The sequence below is a fragment of the Anopheles funestus genome, chromosome 3RL, assembly GCF_943734845.2.
Source record: "Anopheles funestus chromosome 3RL, idAnoFuneDA-416_04, whole genome shotgun sequence".
NCBI lineage: Eukaryota > Metazoa > Arthropoda > Insecta > Diptera > Culicidae > Anopheles > Anopheles funestus.
The window spans coordinates 78,316,213-78,340,864 of record NC_064599.1 but is presented as its reverse complement, the minus strand read 5'-3'; the positions used below and the strand labels follow the sequence as shown (position 1 = coordinate 78,340,864).

The following is a 24,652-nucleotide window of genomic DNA, read 5'->3' as shown; positions in this document are numbered from 1 at the left end:
GAGGGATCCGCGCGAGTTTAATGTGTTTGCGGACATAAAGACGGGACGGGAATCGGAATGGGTTTATTTCGAGTTTCGATTAAAGCCTTTTTTTTTATCAAAAAAAAGGTTATAATAAGGGTGAATGATGCGGGGGACATCATTTTGGATAGTGGATGTGGGTCATTTTCATCCAGCTCCTTTGGGAAGATCACGGTGGCACATGTTGTCGCCATTATGGAGGAGTGTACGAACGTGTCCCGTGGTAACCATTTTCAAGTACATGCTCACAGCTTAATATAATGTGAAGTACTGTTTCCGCCTGTTCTTCTGTATGCTTTAAATTTTGAGCTTTATTAAAGCTTTTTTTTATTTTTTATTTTAATACTCTTTAAGACATTCGTTCTATTGAAAGTTATTTGTCCAATACTTGGTTTATTTTCTTCTATATTCATTTATCATTTTTTTAAATTTTTTATAATTTTTTTGTCATTCTTTCAATTAAAACTGTTGCAGATGGTGTTATTGAAAACATCAAACAAAATGTATATGAAACATTCACATAAAAAAGGAAAAGACATCTGAAACCTTTGAAGCCAAAAATATAATCAAAAACGATCAAAATGAAAAACACTTCTCATCAATTTTCACAAATCTTACTATCTCGCTCCAAAACCACATAACTATTGCTGTTTGCAGAGTGAACAAGTAAAAAAAAAAACTTTCGTTAAAATTCGATTTCGATTCGACACTAACAAATACCACCGACAGTTTCCAACCAGTTCCGCGAATCGATTTCTCTTTCATCCCCAAAAATTGAAACACACACGGAACATTGTGGCAATTGCAAATGCGTGTAAGTATGATTGCTTTATGCAACGACCCAATGCACACCAAAAGCGCCGCACAATTTTCACGACAACACGCCCGGCCATTGGTTTCGTTTTAATTGATTTTGTTAACAACAATTCCGTCGACTGTGCCGTGGCAGAGTGTTCGCGATCGTCTGATGAGCGTGTGGCCGGTCGGTCTAAATGGGAAAACCCTCGGTGGCAGTGACCCACACATCCGGCTTGGGAGGGGGAAACCGTTCATCCGATTAGCAGGCCGTGTGGCCGGCTGGACAAAACCCACACGGCCGTGTTTCATCCGCATTTGGTTACGTTGGTGCAGGGAGGGGACCAAAAGTTCGTTAAGCAGCCTGCCAGAAAACCGGCCCCTGTTAGTATATTAGCTTTGGCGATGCGGTCTGCGATCGAATTGTTGGTTTTTCGTTAGCAGAACCACCTAACCCTTTGGTCGCTTTCATCATGTTGGTAGCCCCCCGGCGCCATGCATCTCAACCGCGTAGTGAACGTGGGAAGCTTAACTGACCTAAGGTTGAACGTGTTTTTCATGCTTCTTTCACCCCCCTTTAACCGGTTACCTTCCCCTCCTCACCAATACCCAGGACATGTAAATAAATGTAATTTGCCGAAATCGTCCCCCGGGGAGGTGAGATAAGCGGGAACTGCTGGAATCGAAAGCACACCCTGAAACGGTGGATGGGCAGATGCTTTCTCTGCACCCGGAAGCAACCGATGTTCGATGCACGGATAATGGTGCAACGAAACCTCAACAAAAACCCGATGCAAAATGACAAAAGACACAAAAAAACGCCCCACTAGCAGCACCACTTAAAGGATACGGTTTTTGTTTGGAACATGTTACAGAACTGCGATAGAACTGCGACTGGAGGTGCATTTTGCTTGCGTTCACATTTCTTGCTTCGGTGCCTTTGATAGTGCACATTGTGCTTTCTTTTTGTCGTTTTCTTTGCCAACCCCTTTAGGGTAGCTTTCCCCATTTTCCATGATCCGTTTGGTGAATGCTAACCAGCGAAGCAAACATTGGTGTCCGTTTGAATCATACACACCAGGGGAATCATTAACCAGTTAGGTAGTGTCGCTTGTTTATGGTAACGTTACTATCCCCGGTGCATCTACTCCATCATGTTGTAAAATGATTTGAAAACGCCATTATAGAAAGCATCATTTAGGCGATCTCCCTTAAGGATTTCATATTCCTTTTCCTATTTGTTATGTTGCGTTCTCATCGCTTTATCATTTTAAGTTTGAATCTTTGCTAGAGAAAATAAACGAATTTTGCTATAATATTTTACTATATTATAGTAAATATTAAAGTTTAATATTTTTCAATTTTTTCTATGTACTACTTTGTAGTTTTCTAGTTTATTGGTAGCTGTTTGATTTAATGACTCACTGTACAAACATTTTATTCTCAGTTATGATTTATCTTCAATTGTCAGGTGTTGTCAATTTGTCAGGTTCAATTTGAGTCCGTTGCGCCTTAAAGTATGCAACTCGTACAACATTTTTATTTTTTTAAACCTTCTACAGACGTGTTGAGACTTGGACTTTATCGCATATTCTGTTCCTTTGCTGTAAAAGCAGGAGGAAAAATTTTTATGCTTGAGGGTTTACACATTTTGCATTGCATTTTTGTACGATACCGTAAACAATCACAATCCAAACGTGTTTTTTTTACATGATCAATGTGATTAATTTTTCTAACCTCCGTTTTTTTTCTTGTTTTGATCTATCGTGGGAAAGGAAGGTATTGGCACGTGTTAACAATCCACCATCCAAGGGTTAACCAGCAAAGTCAAGCCAAAGGAATCCCACGCTTAGGGAAACTCAGGGTAAGCTTATGTGAAAGTACTTACCTGCCATAGTGACAAGCACCAGATGAAAGACACTGCCGTTGCTAATATTCACGCTCCGCCTAATCCTCATCCTGTGTGATGAAATCGTCTCGGTCTCGGTCCTTGGGTGGATTTTTCCCGTCACCCAGTTCGTACTCGGGGAACCAGGGGATTTTTGTTGTTGCCCCGTTTAGTTGCAAAATTTAATTCCCCCTTTGTTGCCGCTTCGTTAGAGTTTTCGGTCAATCTTCGGACGCTTACGGGTAGCCAAGGGAACGTGGTTAGGCAGGAGGGGTTGGAGGTTGAGATTGGTACACACTCTTACACCACCGTTTGACCCCGCACGTGTGTTACATACATGTGTGTATGCTTTCAAAATAAAAGGGATGATATCACCACCTTTTTCCGGCTAACTTGCCCTGCTTTGCTCGTTCTCATGCACGGACGCCTTTCGGTCGTTTGCCGACGTGCGACGGTTTTTTTCCTCTTTGACGAAGGAAGAAACTTTTCGTAGCGTCTACTTGCGTTGAGGTTTTTCGGTTGTCCTCGTCACCGCTTGCAGCATATTGTCGCCAGTCGTGTTGGAGTTTTTTCCTTCTTTGTGTGTAGCTTGCACGCCGCTTCCTTTGCGGTTTTTTGTGTGAGTTGGAGCTAGGGGTGGTTTATTTTTCTGGCGCCCTTTTTTCCGGTTCTCTTTCCCAACTCAGCTTGAGAGGAAGTATATTTTCCACGAATGGTGTGGGTAGAATTTTTGGGTGTATTTGCTTTTGATGCCCCCGTCTTTCCCAGGAGGAAACGCCCGCGTGGAGCGGAAATAGATGGAGCAGCAAAGAAGAAAGGGGAATAGCTCAACTATCCAAGCACTGCCGCGGGATGTTTATTGTTTGTTGACGCCTTGTAACCTGTTGAGTTGAGAAAGGAAAAGGAAGAAAAAAAAGTGGTCAAGGTGGAAATTTTTGCTTGATTTATACACGGACAAGGAAAGCTCTTATGGGGGCACGTGAACAGTTGAGCGGTTTATTTGCTTTCGGTTTTATTTACGGCAGCTCTTTCGTCCAACGAGATAGAAAATATGGGAAACTTTTCTTCTTTTTTTTTTTTTTTGCTCGGTTGGAACGGCCTGGCCGTATCAAGACTTATTTTACCACGTAGCACGATAGTCAGTCCATGCTACGGGGGGACGGGTCCGGATGGGATTTGAACCCGGTCCTGCCGTGTGGACAGGCGCCGTTTTTCACATGCACCACCGGGCCGCCCCCTTTTCTTCCATACTCCATTTTTTTGGCATAATGAAACGTTTAACATCATTTGACAGTTTTTGATAAGCATTTGTGCAATAAATTCAACATCCTTCCTGACGATAAGGTGCTTCCGTAACGTGATAACTCTTTTTAGACATTGTTTTACTTGTTGCCTCCCTGAGGCACAGATGAAGATAATTGAAATGATAAAGTTAGAACGCTTTGATGTAAGTCACGCTTTCCTTCCGAAGCGCACGCACGCACTTCCGGACCGGTGCACAGAAAGTGAAACCGTGAAAAGTCCAACAAAACGATGACACTTGTAATAAACGGTCCCATAAACATTAGGGTGTTCATTTACGTTTCTTTTTCTTATTTCCCTTTCTTTCCCCTGCCGTGAAAGTTTTTCTTCGTTGCCTTCTGCTCAATTTAGTTGCCTTTTTTTTGTCTTTTGCCTCTGGAAACTTCAAACATCTTCAATTTACGCCCTCTCACCGTAACATTCGCCGTATCCATTCGTTTCCTCCTACGTATTGCATTTCATATTGCTTGCCCAAGGCTTATTTTTTCAAGGCATTCGTTTTTCGTTTTTTTTTCCTGCAAAACCCGCAACAACAGCTTTGACCCTGTGTGCCGTTTTACGCGCCGTGGTTGGTTTTTGGTCCAACTGTGGGCAGAAAGTTTTCTTATAAATTTCACGAATGAAATAACATAAATCATCGGGACAGTCGGGGTGAAGTCGGGTACACGGCCACTAGCCTCGTTCAGGGGTCCTGTGTTTTGGGAGACAAAATGAAATGTTAAAAAAATGCTCTCTTGATTGACAATTTAAAAACCATGTGAGCTTTTCCTTTTTCATCAAAAATACAACTCTTCGTTATGGAAATATATTAAGGAACAGTTCTAAAAAAATGAACAAAGTGAAGGTTGAAAGAAAAAAATAATAAACGTAAGCTTGATTGCTAACGAACGACTCTTTTGTGCTGCAAATTGCATGCATTTAGGCGTAAAAGAGTAAGGAATGAGAAACGCATCACAAAATTACTTCAGAATAAAATTTGGAGGAAAGTCAACTCGTCTTCAACAATTTCCAATTCCAATAACAAATTTTTTTAAATACCTTCATAAGTAATCTGATTACCAAGAAATCATAAAAATGCCCGATTTAATCTTCTTGTTCAATGACGTTAAAGGCAGTTCATGCTCGTCATAAACATTGCAGAAAAATCACTTGTCTGATAAGACTTCTTTCAAGTTAAGTGAAAATTCGAGCCTCTGCAATTAGTTTGGGTGTATAGGACAATATTAATTTCGTACAGCGCTGTTTGCTGTTATCAATGATTTATTTTGTAGCAACATAATTCAGCTGATCATGCGTTGAAGTATTCGTACACGCAGAACATTTGCACTTTGTCCACTATCAATCCGATGTTCTTTTCACCTCAGCTTCACAATTAATCATCCGAGATGGTTACAGCCGGTCAGGCCATCGTATGTTTGTTGGCCACACATCCGGCCTTTCTATCAGTGGACGGTAACAACCGACTTTGGTTTAAACCAGTTGACTCAAGTTGACCTGTTTTGAGATATGTATGGCAAATCATCACCGATCGACCGGTGAGTCGCCGCAGCGACGGGGAAGTTGCTAGAGTACCAAAGTGTAATTATTTTTATTCGATTCGTCATGGAATATTCCCGACGCTTGATTCGACTGAAGTCCATCCATACCTTTGAACCTGGCGTTTAGCATGTGTTTGGCGTTTTCGTTTCGAAACCGTGAGGTCGAGGTCTAACGAGCAAGGGTGATAACGCCACAACGATGGTTCGAGTTTCAGTTTTTCGGTGAGGGTTGGCTAATGAGTGGTTGTCAAAAATAAAACTAACCTATTATGCTTAAATGACAACATTTAACTAAAAACTTTTTCCCTTCCCATTATCAACTGTGAACGAGCAGTGGCGCATGGTTGGAACCCTATTGTTGCCGTGCGTTCCGTTCTTCACGGTTGGAAATTTAAAGGCAGGTCGTCCTCAAAACTTTCCCAGTTAATGAAGGGAATCGAAGAAGTTTCCACCATCCGAAAAGCTTCCAAAAACTAGCATTCATCCTTCGTAATGTCCAAGTTGTACGCCTCAATGGCTTTCGTGGCGAAGGGAGTATGGACACCATGGATGAAGAAGTCAACGAATGCAGTGGAGAATTTACGGGCAGCAAGCAAAAGGAACCTTCATTAAGCCTTCTGAACTCCGGTTTAATATATCCGTTTTGTCAATACAGCTATTCTTTTGCGCATCGGAAAGCATCGATAGCTCCGGCTAGGTACTACCTTCCAGCGTTCTGAACTATTGAAGATTTCAATAGCAGGAAAAGAAATCCGAACCAGATAACGTCGTTTAGCTTGAGCTGAGGAAGTTGTGGAAAACAATACCGTAAAACTTTCACATCGTACACGGTGGAGGAGTTCTTTTTGACGACCTATCGAATCTTCCGCACCGTCCCACGCGAATACCCAGGGCGAACCCGGCCAACCCCGGGGGAGGGAGTCGAACTTTTTGATAAACAGTGTACTGATTTAATTTTATTCATAATAAATTGAAAACTTAGACCTGGACTAGCAGTAATTCTGACTCATGTCCTTCGTTTCGAGTGCTTTCGTTAGGAGAACGGAAGTCAGAAGTTTGCAAAAGTCGATAGTGAAGTCGGTCGCTTCGAATTTCCTGAGAAACTGATACTTGTTCTATTGTTGTACTGAGAAGTTGGCTTAAGTCACCTATTGAGATTAGGTTATGGTAATGTCAGCAGTAGTTAAGTGAAGTGCTGAACGTCGACTAATGAAAATCTTTTTAGCCAAGAAATTTGGTAAGTCTGCGCTAAATAAACGATCAAGTTTCAAGACAAGTAAACTCCTTAGCAAGACAACTACTCCAAGACAACAGTTGTAAAGATTGTGATAAAAAAGCTTAAATATTGTTTTAATGATGTAAAACTACATATTACAATTCTCTAGTTATAGTCTATAAAAGATAAAAGATAAAAACAGATCTAGCAATAGTTCTTCTTCATTATCAATCGCTCTCTACTTCTCAGAAAACAGCTGACTAGAGATTTATTATATTTTTGCTTTTCTTTAACTCCAACACAGTTTGTGTTTTTTAATCTCAATCTTTGCCCGTCCTAGGTACTTCATGAATACAAAAGCGAAACTGCAGTGCGTAGCAAAACAAAAAAAGCACGGACTTAATGTCTATTAGGTAGCAGCGGAAGTGTAAAACGGAATAGTTCGTAAGTCCGGTAAAAAGATAACTGCTTTTCTTCACTGTCAAACATTCACTCAATGTATTTGCTTGGTGTTTTTATGTCCCAATAGCCTCGTTCGTCAATTGAGGAGCTCCACCTTAACGTGAAAACGATGGTGGAAAAAATCTATTCCATTAATTTTCTTTATACTTTCTTTCATCTCTACTACTTCTCAATTCCCGCTTGAGACGGTGGTAAAAAAAATCATGCTTTTTTAAATTTTCTCAGAAACACTCAGATTTCAGTCTGTGATCTCTATTTAACACGACGTCCCATGGAGATCGTTCGGGGTGGCACATTTTCCTCATGCTTCATTCTCCAGGTGCCATTACAACCAATGAATGATACCACCATATCGCGTTATTAATATAGCAAGTTTAGCAACCGAACGGCGATCGGTGTAAAGCAAAGCAATTAAAATCTTACCTTTACGGTGCACCGAACAACTTCACCTTCTTGAAGATGCGGTGTAGAACTATCGTATGTACACGATACCTTCCCTGCATTCGAAAGTTTCCTCCAAACATTCGTTGCATCAGCAGTTCAAAGCTCCCGGATGCTGGAAGCTTTTCCGATTGTCCGGAGTTTTTCGGCAGGTTTCAGGTTCATTGTCTTTTATCCACGCTATCTCCAGTTCCGGGCACCGGTTTTGCGTTTGGCATGTGCGATAGAAATAAGAGCAACGCCGTGTCGTTGGCAATTCCCATCGGAACGATACGACCGTCTCGGGAGGTTGCCTTCGCGGATCGTAAAGTTTCAATGTTTCGTGGTAGTTTTTGGTAAAGTTTGTGGTTATTTTGGCACCGTAGCGTAGTGGTTAGGAGCGTTCGAAGGCGAATGTTCTACAGGGAGGAGGTTTTACAAGAGTGTACCGACAACAAACCGCTTGCGGTAGGAAGAATTATGGAGCGGTTAAACAACGAAATAGACTCATCTTGTGGTGTAAGTAAGGTTGCGCCAGATTCGCTTTGGAGATGGAAAGTTTGGCGTTTTGTTTTCCTTTCTTAGCTAAGTATAATTGTTTAGAAGGTAGATTTAAAAGGAAATAAAGAGCTTTGTAATGTCAAGGTTTTTAAAGTCACAGCATTTGAAGAGGAAATTCATTCGTTTCTGCTTCTATGTTAACCACTAATGGTTTGTTTAAGTATTATTTTGAACTCTTCAACGTATTACCTAACAGAATAGGCAAACAACTAAAAAGGTTTAAGAATTGTATGACAATTGGCAAGATGTCTCATAGCCCCTGAAGTTATGCAATTTGCTTTGCATAATTTATTTTATAACACATATGCTACAAGATTTTTACCCACTATGAAAATTTATCAAAAGTTACAAAAACTCTGTTTCGTACAAAATATATAAATCCCATAAAACGATTGATTTGTCAAACCTCGATAAATAAGCATTTCGAAACGGTGTCATGTAACACGCTAAAGCTTTCCAACCCAGGTCATCTCCTGTCTTCAATGTTACATTATTATCATTTCTTCAAGATTACCCTTTTTGTGTGGGTTTCAAATTTCATCCCCATCAATTCCGTTGACCAACCTTTATCGGTTTAACAACTTTTCTTTCCTTCCCGAAACCCATTTTTTCTGTTTGTTTTTCTTTCCTTCCCATTCCAATTATTACTTTCCACTTTTCCACTTGCGCACGGTTATTCGGCCACAATGTAAAAGTGTGTAACTCATTTGCTAATTTCACTGGCTCAGTTCCACACAGCTGGGCTGGTGTCCAATTTAAAAAGGGGCCCAATAAGGGTACATTCTGTGGCATTCTTATTGGTGTGTGTGTTTTTTTTTCTTCCACAAAGCATCACAATACTTTTTTGTCGAATTTTAATTTTCCGTTGTGAATTTCTTTTCCAATTTTGCTCATTTTGCTTCTCGCCGTTCACCAGTTGATGTGGTGGTGTAGGAGGGAAAGAAAAAAGCTCATCCTCGTGCACCATTTCATTTTTCTCCATGTGGAAAATCTTTGTCCTTCCTTTAGAAAACCACCCCCACCAACATTATTTCATCGTTCAGCCGAGATAAAGATACTTTCCACCATTTAACAGATGGCAATTGGAAGGATCCTATGTGCGGAGTGGTACGAGAAGACCAACAACAAAGAAAAAAAAGGTTCATGAGATAATGCGAAGAGAAAGGCAAATAAAGTTATAATTTAATTCCCGCAACTGGACAAGAGTGGCCCGATGCTCCGTTTCCAACGGTCGTCTGCAACCGAGGGCAATATTCTTATGATTACTCTTCTAACCATCCATTTACGGGATTGGCATCGGATTATTCGACACCGTGCACGATTGCGATCGGTGACTACGGTTTGGATGTGGTAAGAATTTTTCCACGATTTACAATTCATCAGGCTAGATCGGCGAAAAGAAAACAGCAGAAGCAGAGCTAGTCTGCAAGCTGTAATATCAGATTTATACGGTCGCGGGTTTTTTTTTGCTCGCTTCTTAAACTAAACTACCCTACTTTTGAATTTTAGTTGCGAAAATTAGTTTCTCGCACAAGAAAGTAGTAACACGGCGGCAAATGTAAGTGGGTCGTAAGAGCCACCAAAAGAAAGAAAGGACGAAAAGAAAGGCGCGATGTCGGTATAATCATTTTACAATTCCTTCCCTTTCTATCGCTGTGTGATACTTTCTTCGGTCTCAGCCACCACGACTCGACTGCATTTTTTTCCGATTCCGGTAACATGATTATAATTTAATAATATTATTTTAATGCTAGTTTTAATTTTCAATTTTCACACTCCACCTTCGGTACTTCGGTTGTTTCGGGTTTGAAAAGAAACAGCTGTGCCTCATGAGAATACCGCAAGCGTTGGAATAAGAAAAGGAAACTCGCAAGTCAGCCAATCGTTTCGCTTTCGATGCTTCCGATGCGATACCAACCTTTACGGGTTTACTGGCAAGGAACAAAACGAGACCAGAAAGAGTAAAGCACCGGATGAATAAAACACACCATATTGAGCTTGTCAGACAGCTAAGAAGAACAGAAATGTATCAAACGAAACGGAACGCAAAGAACTTGTGCGAACTACGCCTTTTTTGGGGTTGAAAGTTAGTGCATTCTTGACACTTTTCCGTGCTGAAGTTAAGCACACTGAAGGGAAACTGTTCTGCTGCCGCCGTGGAGTGTAGCGTACTGGTGGGACTAATTAGGAGAAAAGTATTGTAATAAAAATTTTCCACTACCAAAGCGGTATTTCCAACCCTGCTCGTGGATGAATGTGGTGTACACGATTTCTTGCAACTGAGCACCAAAACCAAAAGTGCAAAAACATTGGCTATGGAAATCTCTCATCAGGTGGTGTTGCCGTGAAAAAAACATCTGGCGAGATTTAATTAGTATTAAGCGGTGCTGTAATGCAGTTGAAAGCTGAATTCCAAACCTTGGAGAATGCAAAAAAGAACTACAATTGCATTGGGCATTTATTCATAATATTTCAATAGCTTAAATAACAATATTTTCTACAATGTTCTTTGGTTTGATTTGATGTCAGACGTTAGGCTAAGATTTCTGAAAAAGCGCCTAAAGGTATGCAATAAAATTACCCATCACTAAGCGCATCGAAAATGCGATTACTAGCGGGAATATACTAAAAGATCACAGTCAAATGAAAACCATTATTTCAATCTCTAGAATTAGGAAATTACTAATAAAGTGCCTTTCGAAAATCTAAAATCTGCAAAAAAAAACAAAACCAAAAAAATCGTTCCGAACCACGGTATGATTAATGCACAATTTATGGCAAACGAACGAGCGCGATATTCTTTCCGTTTTCATATTTTAATTTCAACCACCAACCAAAAGCATGCAAACATTTTCCACCTCATTGTTACCGTACGGTATGGCAGGGTACGGAAAACGCATGATAAATGGAAACTGTTCAATTAAACATTTTTCATCGATCCATCTCGTGGCTTTTCTGCGTTCCACGGAACGGCATCGTACCTAGCCAGTGGACAGTAATTGGAACGATCATACCATACGGGACAAGGTTAAGCATGTTGTAAAATGACCTCCGACACCGGGTAGGTGTAATGTTATCCTACCGTTTCTTTTATCTGTCCCACTCTCCAGGAACTTTTTGACTTTTTGATCGAATCGTCAAAAAAAAAAGAATAAATATAAATCGCATACAACATATCTCCCAGACTTCTTGCAAAACGTTCTGGCTGGTGCAAGCAAAACGGAGGTTGGGGGTTGATTTTTGGTGGGAAAAGGATCCACCAAAAGCAACCACCCTCGGAACCGCTAGGCTACTTTTGGTGGCTTTGGTGGTGCGTTGGCGCACGTTGGCGAATGAAGCAATTAATATTCATTCTGATAAATGAATTCGTAAACGAGGCGTCCGCTTTTTGCTTCGGTCTTTAACAGCATCGGCATCGGAAGGAAAGGAAGCAAGGGAGGAAATAAGGAGTGGAGGAGTTTATGCTACAGGAGGGTTTAATGCAACCTGCCTTTCATCTGAAACCCTCAATCAGCTGGAACGGTATGCATACCAACAACAAAACGTTCAGTAATTATTGTGACGTTAAGCAATGTTATACTGGGTGGCCGTGAAAAGGGACGTATCATTCGCACTGCACCGGTACTATGGGGGTAGTGGGAATTGAAAATGTTCAATGTAGTGAAAAGGCACACCAAAAGGCCAAACGGGTTGTGTCTACATAAACGCTACGCTTGTGTGGGTTTCGCAGAAATCGCAGAAGAACAATCGAGCATACTGTGAAAACGCCTGCGTGTATGCAATCGGATTTTTTATACTACCTTTTTAATAGGAAGCCTTATTTGTTCTTAAATCGTCTGAAAATAACGATTGAATACGGGCATTCAGGCAAAGCTTCTTACGCGCTATCATAATGGGGGTTATTAAAATGTATTTTTACACTATTAAATGCATTGATTTGATGGTAACCGCACAAAACATTTTCATGATGAACCTTTTCAATCACAATAGGTCCCGTAACGCGGTTAACTGTTATACTAATTGAAAGCTGATGCAATCTAATTTGTGATAATAAGAACCCTTTCCATGAAGCACGAACGATGCTTCCTTTCAACCGTATCGAAAGCAAATGTCACATCTGTTTGTCATATTTTTGTTGGGACATCTATTCCACACTGCACATTGCTCTCGTAATGGGTTGGAAAGCTCTTTTTGGAAGCTTCATTCAAAGTGCTTGCATTTTTAGTAGTGTGGTGACGTGAGCATCCTTTTTCCCAGACGCGTATGTTGAACGTTTTTGGTCAATTGGATCGGATATTCAGCTTGCCCCATCCCAAGTGAATGCTTGCTTCTTGAGCATCATGTGAAGTCAAACTCAATTCACCAGTCCATTTGAAGAAGCAAAGAACACGTGGCTACAGCTGGATGTAAAATATCGTACCAAGCGCTACCAAGAAATGCACTTCAGGAGAAGCTTTACTCACGCCTGGTAATGCAAGCCGTACGTGTTACCGGAGTCGATAATCTGCCCGAAACCGATTCAATCGACCCTGCCCATTCCTACGACTACTACACTCGGTTGTTGTAAAATCGTTCAAAATAGGTTACGCCAGCTGTAGGAAGGTAGGATTTTTTTTGTCTTCCGACTTCATGCCATGGTTTTCCAGGTTGTTTGCATTGCAATTGACGCTGTGCACCACAGCGTTGACTGTAATGCAGAAAGGAAGTAAAAAATAGTTAAGACAAAAAGAAAACGAACCTTCTGGTGTAGCATCCGGAAAGGTACTTCAACCGGGAAGGATAATAGTGTATAACAGTTTGTGTTATACATACCAGCCTGATGCATATGGAGATTGGAAAATCATGCTAAATGTCTCTTGCCTTTATGGCATCAATTTTCACCTATTCTGTTTGGTTGCTTTTGCAAAAAAGAAAACGTAAAGAACACAAAAATATCTGGCAAACAGTTTCCGAAACAATTCTGTTAGTGGCGAATGACTGGCAACACGAAAAGGCTGCTTCAGTCACGAATCATGATGGCGCAGGAAAGAAATGCTGTGGCTCTGTGTCTTTTTTTTTGTTAACAAGAAAATAAACAACATAAAAGCTAGTGAAACACTGCTGAGCTTTCGCTCTGGACTGTATGGTGATGTTCTGTCTTGTTTGTGAAACGATCTCCCATTGCTCGTTGCATGCTGAGGATGCATCTGCCGCCTGCATCTTCCCAAAACCTCTTTGTGCAAATCATTCTGGCCAAGCTTTTAGATAATTCACTTTGCTTTTATTGCTGTTGGTGTGTCTTGCCGTGCAACAGCAATGCATTTCACGGGCGCTTTATTAGATGATAGCAACGGTGAGCTCTACACTCGACAAAGCAGGAAAGATGTACGTTCGGTCGTCCCACGTGGGCAAAAGTCTGATTCAATTAAATCTCCTCCAGGCCTGTTGGTGACCAGAAACGAACAACCCGTGTACGGGGTTGACACACGGGAAAAATCGACCTGCCTGTGTTTGACTGCATCCGCGGCCAAGTGTTTTGTGTGTGTCAATAGTGCATAGAATGCAGGTCCGGGTCGGCAAATTGGTAGCTAAACAATCTCGAAATCGAAATAAAAAGATAGCCCAAAAATCTTTTTTGTCTCTTCTTTTTTTTTGGGCTGTCACCATTTGGACCTTTTGCAATGGTGGTGGTTTAATTAAATGCAAACGGAACGTGTGATTCGATGCACTGAGGGCGCGGACACAGTTTTGGCGAAGGAAAGCACGTGCACAGTTTTAAATTGGTACCCCGTCGGGGTAACGGAGTTTTCGGTAGATGACACAGTTGTCACCCAACACTCCTCAATCGTGTCGTACTCCGATCTTTACTTAATTGATCAACGTCAGACGTCGTCACCGTTTGGTGTGCTTCAGCTTCAAAAAGTCACACAAAACTTTCCGGCGTACCCATGGCAAGAAACTTTTGCAACTCCTTTGTCACAGCGCGAACGAACTCTCGGCACAAATCGACACCAATTTTCCAATTTGAAGATTTCTGTCCGCTTCAACCTGACAGCCCGAAACGCTTAGTATGAAAGCTTGCAATTTTTGGGTCATTATTTGAAGTGTTACCGTAGCATTGTTGGGGCAACGTCCGGCGTTCTATAGCCAGAGTGGGTGACTGATGACAGGTGGCGGATATTTTAGTAATTAGCCAAATTAAGGTAAAATAATCAAACGCTTCCAAACAATGTCACTGGAACGGCTGGTTGCAGTAATGGTGAACATTTGTATATTTATTTAATGAGAGAAGAGATGTTTGCGTTTTTTTTTGCTTTCAAACACGGAATTGAGTTGTTTAAATTGTGAGCGATACAGTCTTCTTCTTGGCTTTTAACTACCTTACAAGGTCACGCCGGCCATTTCTGGCATACTAGACTTATTTTTACCACGACGCCGGATAGTCAGTCTTTGCTACGGGAGGACGGTCCGGATGGGATTTGAACCCGGTCTTGTCGTGTGGACCGGCGCCGTTTATCGCATACACCACCGGGCCGCCCCCAGAGCGATACATTATAAAGGGTATATTAATGATAGATATTTTTCCAAAATTTTGTTGTCGATTCTCAAATTTAAAATAATAATGTAACACATACTTTTAACATCACGGAATATGGTTTAAAATTGGAGAGAGTATAAATGTCACTTATTAAAATAAGGCAAAGCAAATAAAGATTTTAAAGAATTGTGTTCTGAATAAATCATTGAAAGAAAAATTACTTTAATTGCAGATTTTAATTGAAGAAATTTAATTGAAGATTAAATTATTATTTAATTAAATTGATACACAACGATCTTCATCCACAAACTTCCATCCCTGCAGACTTCTGCTAAACATGCTACTTGAGTTAACTGCTCTATAAACTTAAGACTTCGTTTTCCAACACAATCAATTCCATAACTAGTTTCTTGCACAGTATCACTATTGAAGAGCATTCAAGACATTACACCAAACCATCGCTTCCCGATCATGCACTCGAAAAACACAATCACCTTGCACACAGTGTCAGTGATCGCATCACCCAACTTCAAGGCCGTCGGGGACGTATTACATGGGCACAATTGTTGTACGTACCTTGGGACCCAAGCATAACCGCGACCAGTGACAGGAACCGGTCCGTAGGTAATGGATGAAATCACCAGCAACTTGCAAACACGATCTAGTTTGCAACGATCGATAGGCTCTAAACGATGCGATGAACTAATTTTCCTCACCACGAACTACTTAAGAAATGTTACCCGCGAGGATTGAGCTCCTTCGATTAAGGGGCTGGAGAAGTAACCTTTCGCCGTACGGTCACAGTCGGTTGCACGTAGGCAGAGTAACGAAACACACTGACCGGACCGGGTGGCCACTGATGATAATCACTTCCCACTGTGAACCTTTTTTGCCGTTGAACTTGTATGCCCTTCTTCGGGGGGGAGATCTTACACCATCGATATGGGGTCAGTTCGGTAAAGGTATGGTCCGTTTTTGGTGCGGATAATGTCCTTACATGCGAAACGAGAATCTACACTCGATGGAGTGTTTCCGCACCAAAAGCGAGTACAAGACGTGCGCTTAATGACGTTCAGCACTAGTTGTTGTACGAATTTATTGCGGTTTAATGGTCAAAACGTCCAATTAAGGATATTGCTACTGTACTGCCACTACTAACTTCGCGTTGGAGGGTGCACTGGTTCGTGGATAAATTATCATCCCCCAAAAGCAGGTGCTTCAATAAACACGTGAACTACTACTTGATGCATGCGTAAAAGAATTCACTCACGAGGCTTTGAATTTGAATTCTTCGTACAAAAAAAAACAACATTAACCAAATGTTGAAGCGTTGCTTTCCCTACCGTAACGGATTGCTTCAAATTCAAACTCCACGCTCACTGCGAACACGTGCAAGCTTAGTACTTAGTTTTCCCGCCAAACCAAAAACGAACGAATCGGCTGCTTTCTGGCAAAATGCGCCCACTTTGCTTCGACCGGTGTCGACCGTGGTGAACGCAAACCGAAGTATGGTCCTTTCTGTCCCGTTTCCCAACTCAACAGCTGCTCGCGCGAGAGCTCTGAAAACGACTAAACGCTGCTCGTCGTTCAATCTTCACCGGAACCGAACCACAGCGCTAGGCGGACCCGTTCGTATCAGTACAGCAAAACCGTTCCAACGTCGTTCGGATGGATTGTTTTGGTTTGCTGGTTGGTTCGTTCGGGTATTTCGGTGCCATCGTGTACCATCCAGCGATCTCGCTTACCATCGGCCAGCATCCTTTGGCTGGTTCGCGCTCGAGATTCGGTTTCGGCAAATGACTTCGGCACTAGTCGGCAACGTGTTTCCCACGGATAAAACGTCACAACTTCTTCATCCCGGTTTTGGTTGCGAAACGTGCGGTAAGCCTCGCTGATGGTTGTCGTGAAATTGTCACACTGTTGTTCCGGGTGGCGTTTTACCGGGAAAAGGATCTCGCTGTCAATTTCGCTCATCGTCAGATTTGTGTGCTATATCCTCTTGATCCCCCTTCCCGTCCTGCCACAGTCCTATAGAAATGGTTCGGATGATGGTTTTGATTATCTTTGTAGCAGCCGTCTGGTAGTTGGTGTAATAGTTTCCGATACCGGTCGGAAGTATCTTAAAGGTTACAACTCGCTTACAACGTGTGAATTTTAAACAGGGACATTAATTGATTAGATCTACCAGTGAGGAGTCATAATCTTTCGGAATCTTCCCTTTACTTTAACGTCTTTTTTACACACTTTATGTCTTTATTTCGTCAATCATGTTTTGTATTTATTTGATTTTTATTGTGTATTAATGTTATACTTTTTTATTCTTTCATAAATGTAAATATATATTTTATTCTTACTTTTAAAATGTCTTAGTTGATTTAGAACAAAATGTTGAAGATTTTTTTTCCAACAAAATATTTACGTCGTTAGTTTTATATGAAGTTGGTAATGAAAAGAAAAGAAGAATATAATTAAGTAAAAGTATTTATATAATTAAGAACTATCAATACAAATATTAAAATCAATATAGTTATGTTAAATAATATATAATTATGAAAACACTAACAACTGTTAATACAAAACAAAGTAAAATGTATGTGACAGAACTACTTAACAAAGAGAAGCAAATTTGGTGATGAACGTTGTAATGTTGTTAATCGATTTTCTGCTTTATTTTGCTTTAAAACATGTACAATTTCTCGTACTAATTCTGTCTTGCAAGCTAAAACGACGAACTGTGGAAGAGATTAGGACTTTCCGTAACAATATTCTTCCGCGTTTTGTGTTGTTTCTGACCAGTGGAATCACCCAAACAAATTTCATTTATTTTGAATACATTTTTGATAACTTCCTCAGTTATCAGTTAGGGAAGCGCCGAAGTCAAAAAAATAATAACAACAAAATCTGTTCACGGCGGCGGCACTTCTGACGGTTGGGATCAGGCACAAGGGGATTCGAATGCACAGATTAGAGCGTAGATTATTAATCGTCGGATTTTGATTAAAATTGATTAAACTGTCCAAGCGCTTAATCGTAGCCGCCGGTTAAGGGTGGTCGGGTGATCGGTTTGCAAAAGCCGGGAGAACCTGAGAACCCACTAGGTCAGTTGCTTCCCCCCCCCTTCCCCCCCGCGCGAGAAACTCACCCTTGACGTCACACTGGCCTTGGAGCGCATAAAGTGTCACTGATCCATGCCCTTGTAGTTAAAAAATTATGAAAGCGCAACCGGGATTTGTGTGTGTTTTGCCGTTCTGGTAATCCGGGTTTATTTTTGGTGTGGCAGTTATGAGGCGTCGTACCACCGGGCACAATCTTCCGGCTACTAACATTGAAAGTGCTCATAATTACGGTGTAAGGTGAGAAGGTCTGTCATGGTTTAATCTTTTTTACGTTTGAAACATTTAATTTGTGTTGTAAATTTAATTACGTGTAACAACGTTAGACGTTTTCATTTGCCCGCAAACTTCACGCTTTCTTGACCGGGAAATGGTGTCTAAATTGTTGGTGAAGTAAGTTTTCTCAAATTAATGAGGTTATGTGTGCTGATTTGTAAATCTCAAAGAGACAGCTTCAGCAGACAGTGATACAATTAATTTTGGTCCTATTTCCTGTTCCACCCCCAGAAGATGTGTTGGTTAAACTGCTCCAATAAAGGTGAATTATTTAAATTTATTTAATCATATTAAAGTTATACAAAATAAACGTTATTGCTTCTGAGGTCTTTGCTTCCAGCAGGAGTCCTCCAAATCTTTCATGGTTGAGTAGCGTCATCCACCATACCTGGTTATCCTGGTCTTTCGGGAGAATGCATCAACGCCATCATCTCACTTTGCACCACAATTCTCTCGATATAGAAAATAAAAAAATAGGACGTGGGTAGTCCGGTGCCTTTCTTATGACATGCCCATCCACATACCGAAGACTGACGAATCTCGTTCACATGAACGAGTCCAACGTACAAAGTAGAAATGTAGACTAATTACCTCTTATTTATTATCTTATTAATTATCTTTAATTAATACACCCCAAACAGTGTGCAAATTCTTGCATTTGACAGCTTTCTTATGCTCAGTGTTCCCAATGCCCAGTCTGTTCGTCATCTCAACGCTTGTTACATCCAAAGCGTAGTGTACGTTTCTCTTGAACAATCATGCTTGCTACACATTGTAGTATCATCATCCTAACCAACCCCGTAGCAAGATGCAGTACAATTGCATAAAATAAACTCCTCACGTCAGCTAGAGTTCTCTATCGCATCTTTCTTTATCCGTGGCCAACGGGGGTAACCCAACGCCGTACGAGCAAGAACGCAAAAGGCCCAGCATAATGTTTCGATCATTATGAATACCGTCGAGACCGAGGCGAAAACATGCATCCATAACCGGTCGCTACACTGTGCACTGTGAAGCGGTTTTGGCTTTTCATCATACACATGAGGTCGCAGACAGGTGCATTGGGAGAATGCAAAAAAAAAACGCACACAGAACAGAGCACACCGAGAAGTGTTAAAGAGCCTGTGGCTTGGCGCAAAACCGTGTTTCGGTGGGAGTGGAAGCGAAAGCAACGTGGAGACGAACGCGCGGAACGAACTCGCTGAAACTTCGTTATACAATTTTAATAAATTTTATTTCGTTTCTTATTCATATGCATTAAATTTATTTTTGCCTCCCTTCCGCCTGCCACGGCCACCGTCTGCCCGCTTAACTCACACGATTCTGCCCTTGCATCGCGCGGCTGATGGTGAGATAGTGTTTGTCGAACTTTTCGGTGGTCATGATTTTTAATACGCTTTAATTAACTTCACTCTTAATTCATTCGCACAAACAACCGAATGTGTACTGCATCCCTTTTTTTAACCCAACCTGACCCGATGCGAACGGGTTTAATGGTTTGTCCGGATAAATTATGCTCACACCCGGGGGGAGGGGAGGTCATCCCAAAAGTTTGCCGCCTCTTTTAACCTGCCGGAAAGCAATTTATTTCAATCTCACAATCGTAGGGGAAAATGAGCTTCAACTAGGACGGATAAGTTTGCCACTGCTGGTGTCTACCATCTGAGGCGCAACAAATTCAATCATCGAACCGGTGGTCACTGCAACATGCGGTTTTGTTTGAACCTCTGGAGTTTAAACATTGGACCCATATGCTTTCCAGTTTAGAGATCGAACGAAGCAAGGCATCTTTCGGGATGCTTAGAATAACCTGGCCTCAACTTCACCTTCATATCCATATTTATATGATGCACCGACTGACGTACAGCTGCAGCTCCATTGATGACGGCCAGCTATAGTATCATCCTACGCGAAACTGTTTGATCGTATTTGGTGTGAATGCGGTATGATAATGAACTACGCTGCACCAGTGACACAGTTTTTATGAGTTGACAATGAAGCCATCCACCGGATGGATGGATGATGATGTAAACCGTGAAAGCACGAATAATTTGAATTAACAATCGCTCAGTTTTAGTGTATATCATGCAGATTTTTTCCCCACCCTCCATTTGCATAATTTATATGATTAAAGGGACAGGCGAAGGTTTGACAGACGAATAATATTTGTTCACTAGGATGACGAATGCATCAATATGGGAACCAATAAAAGTGATGCATATGCATAGTTTAACCTCTCTCTGCTTTATCTAATAAAACTTCAGCATCAACGTTTCTCATCAAAAACCAACCGAACGTATGTGGCGTTGTCGATTCCTTTCGACTGTGAGTATTAATTAATGGCTTCAAAGACCCAAACCCTACGATGGTTGTACTTTCCGGAAACCGTGCTCTTGCCGTTGAAAGACAAACTATCCATCATACACTTTGCTCAGAGAAGCCGCTCAGCCGTCGCAGACAAAAAAGGGCCTTGCTTTCCATTCCCTTCCAAGCGCAATGGAGAGTGGTTTAGATTTTGATGTTAATTGAAATCAATTGAATTTTAAATTACGCATAACCGTACCGTTACACGCTAATACGGCAGACTGTTGCGTCACTCTCCCTATTTGCGTGACATTAGTGGCGGAGGCGTCAATTATAAGTCTCGCGTGGTTTATGGCGTTGGATAAAAGAAACGCATAAGCAGCATGTATTTGGGTTACGTTGTGATGTTGCTATAAGAGGTTCAGATTTGTTCGACTTGTTTCTGGCTGTGGCACAAGGGTAAGGGATGGTTGAACCTTGTTACAACATTCGCAAAGGCAAATTGAAGTGATTGTCAGGAAAATTAAACCGTTTTCTTATTGTTTCGGTTAGAACATTATGGTTTAATTATGTTTTTAATCATGTTCAGACTGTTATGAGTAATTCTGGATCAAACAAAGATAGGTAATCCTTAAAAAGAGATGAAAAACGATTAGTTCGAACTTACAGCGCTAAAGAAGAAAGTATTTTCATACAGATTGCATACCTTAAGGCGCGCGTGGATGAAATATTACTTCCACAAAGCTATTGATTCGGAGATTACAGATTTCTTTTACACAACTAGTACGCTGTAATTACATTCCAACATAAAAAAAAATCGGTCCTGGACAACATCCAACTAGTAACGCTAGAAATGCATCTATTCGGAACATTATGACGTTAGGCTATCTTCTACGTGTTTGCACGTTACGACGACTTTTTATTAATACGGACGCTCCTGAATAAGGTCAAATCAAGCAGTTCCAGCTGGTGGAATAATCCTTCCCTTATTTTGAGCAGTTTGCCATGGGTCCATGCAATCTTTTGAACAGGAAAAAAAGCTCAAAAACAATTGAACGACACCTTCACGCCTTTCCCCGTAGGGATTATCCGGACGGACATCCGACCGTGTCGCCGAGCCATTCAAGACAGCAACGACGTCGTCCGTCATGAGCGTATCGTAAATTAATAACATAAACTCAGCACAAATGCACATTACGGCCTCATTCAGGGAACCATTCTTTACTGGGTTTAAAAACCGCATGAAACTGAATGTGCGCCTAGCGCTACTGACGACTAGGCGGACTTCAGCGCTGTCCGGCGAAACGGAATGAATACCGAGAAACATTTTGTTCCCCGGTGTGCACGATCTGGTTTCTGGACGCGTTGCTGACCATCGGAGCACTGATCACGATGCTGTGCCATTGTGACGCATCATTGGGAACGTGGGAAAGGCTTTCACCAGCGCTTTGGACATGGGGAAACAAGAGAATGCACCGTTCGTGATGAGTGATGAGTGGATCAAACCCTGCTTCACTCACGGACCCAGACGACAGGATGACGTTATGGGTCGTGCGCTTTTACAGTAAGCGTCCACTGAATGGCATTTTGCCAACATATTCCGCCACACGTTTGTTCTCGTCGCTAAAATTGTGGCTGCATTTTGCCTTTGGCCTCTCTCTCTCTGGAAACCCCGTTTTAAAATATTCATCCCATTTAGATGGCAGTTTCATCATCGTCCCGGCCGGAGGAATGGCGGTTTCTATTGTGATGGAAGAATCGGTTCCTTTTTTTTCGCTTGCTTCTAATCGGCCTCGAAACGCGCGTACCCTTTATGTTACAGGACAGGACATTCATCCTTCCTTCCGGCGAGCGGAACACACTTTGACAGTGGGATGTTGCACCATTTATCCTTTCCATTGGGGTATATTGTGAATGGCCACACACACACAATACTGCTTTGGCAATGCCAGCAGATTACGGACCATGTGTAGATAAAGGCCAAAAAGGATGTTTTCTGTGCCAATGTGTAGAATCTATCATTTGGACAAGTTTTTCGTAAAAACTACTGTCGCGAATGTAGAATTTTATTCAAGCTAAGAGATAAAATTTTATTAAAGTACTTTTTTATTTTTTTATTATATCATTTTATGACCAATTATCTTTTGTTTAAGTAAAATTGTAAGGAATGAAAAAAGTTAAAAATAAAACACTTTTTACAAGGCCTCTTTCAAAAAGAAAGAACTTCATGTAAGAAATAGCATACTTTTAGGCGTTTTCAACTGAAGAATCAAATTTTTGTAAAATTTGTATAGAAAACCACTTGTATATAATCTAAACATAATTGCCATTGTAGTATCGTATAACTTAAAGCACATTAAATTTAAAAAACTACAGCTACGCACATCCTCCACCACCTGCTAAGCCAGCTGCTGCCATTCACAATAGTTTGTTTCAACATGTCATGACCATAACCTCAACAACAAGCGGCATTGGCTACGCTACAAAATAGCAGCAGATACGGATGAGGCAATCACTTGAAGCTACAGGAACAAACCAGAAAAAAAGGACACGTAAACTGCCAGTCACTAAAATGTTTCCACATGCAAAATGTTGCAGTAGGCAAACCCATCCTCCGGAATTTGTGTATTGCCGGTGGCAAATGTATGTGATGTTCTACGCGAGAAGTTAGTCGTAATAGTGAACAACAGCGTACAAAAAAAAAAACCTTCACCAAAAAGGGAACGAAAAGAGCTAACAAACTAAAGTAAAAAAAGTGCTCCTCACCAAGGATTCGACCACCTTTCGCAGTATCCTATCCTACCCGGGGTTGGAAACTGCTGGCAGCCAACTACAAAGTTATGAATTCAATCAATTTTATTCGACTGGAAGACATGACTTCCAGCTCGGCAGTCGCTTCGCACCAGTTTCATTCCGGGGGGCCAGGCGAAAGCGTTAGGTTTGAACTTTAGATTTGCTTTCCATCCTCATTCAATATCCCACCCTATCCGCAGCGACGGAAGAGTTGCTAACGATCTTCGGATCGTTGGAATCCGATCGGTTCCGGCTTTCGCCGTTCGCCCGGGCACATCCGTATCAGCTAAAACATCCCTTCCAGAATGGTGGGCGCAAATCTGAATATCTCAGCAGACACCGGACGAGGAAATCGTCCGCGAACTCGAAACCCTGTTATCATCCCTCATTCGCGGGATGTTTTATAGAGCGTTTTTTGTTGCACATCTAATCGTGCTTCCAACCATACTCTAGCAAAGGCTAGACGGGAACGATACAAACATCTTGCAACGTTTTTTTTCCTGAGGATGGGTTCGTCTTGAGGTTAGCCTCTTTACGTTCGAGGAAATCTAACGCGTTCGTTCTCTAAAACATGCTCCGGATCGAACCCACAACAACAGTTCCCGATTCATCATATATCCAATCTGTAGCTTTCTCTCTATCTCTCTCTCTCTGTTTTCTCTTGACTGGCATAACTTTGGCACAAGCTAATAAATCATCAACATTTTTATTGAAAATTTATGCTTTTCTTCTTTTCTTGGAGTTGTATGTACTTGTACTTTAGAGGTTCGAATAAACTTTTGAAACTTGTTTTTTATTTCCATCGTCCGAGTGAAAACACGGCTTGGTGTGCTCGGGTTGATGTGTACTTGGTTGTGTATACTTTAAAGCAATATTAAAATGTTTACCCTTTACAGCACGTTGAAGAACTATTAAATACAAATTTGGATTCAAAAGGTCTAATAAAAAAACAACCATCACTAGTGCAATATATTGAGGAAAATCGTTTCCATGCATGTTACTGCTTAACAAGCGTACTAATTGTTGGGGCTTTTTTTTCATCAACCACTCAACCTGGTGAAATGCCATCAAAAGCAATCGATCACACAATATTATCACTAAGTAGTGGCACAAAAGTGCGCTCATCTCACTTAATGTAATAATGTGCTTTTACCGCAACACAAATTGAATGGATACGTATTTGGTAATAACCATAGTATCATATTGTATCATTGTAGCTCTGCAGGACTTTAGTTAGGCAAAACTGAAGCATGAAAAAATCATTATAATACCGTGAATATGGAAGAATAATATACACTTTAATTATTTTCTAGGAAATTTTAATTAACTTGATTGATAATGTTGTAATAATTGCCTGGAATATGTAAGGCTGGGCACATCGAAGCCTCTGGTATACAATTAATAATTTTTCGAAGAATTGAGTATCTATGGAGCGTTCCGAAATTG

At 41.2% G+C, this 24,652-nt stretch overlaps 1 protein-coding gene across 1 annotated transcript in view; it reads right to left on the bottom strand.

Annotated features, from left to right (window-relative positions):
• The window catches only part of LOC125771642 (uncharacterized), a 45,855-nt gene extending 28,894 nt beyond the window's left edge, over positions 1–16,961 (bottom strand). Inside the window, exons 1-2 of the mRNA XM_049442460.1 lie at positions 15,297–16,961; positions 2,705–3,585 (exon numbers count right to left, since the gene is read on the bottom strand). Coding sequence (XP_049298417.1) covers positions 2,705–2,774 — 70 coding nt within the window. The 5' untranslated portion in view covers positions 2,775–3,585; positions 15,297–16,961. The remainder of the gene's footprint in view (positions 1–2,704; positions 3,586–15,296) is intronic.
• Positions 16,962–24,652: the final 7,691 nt, after the last annotated feature.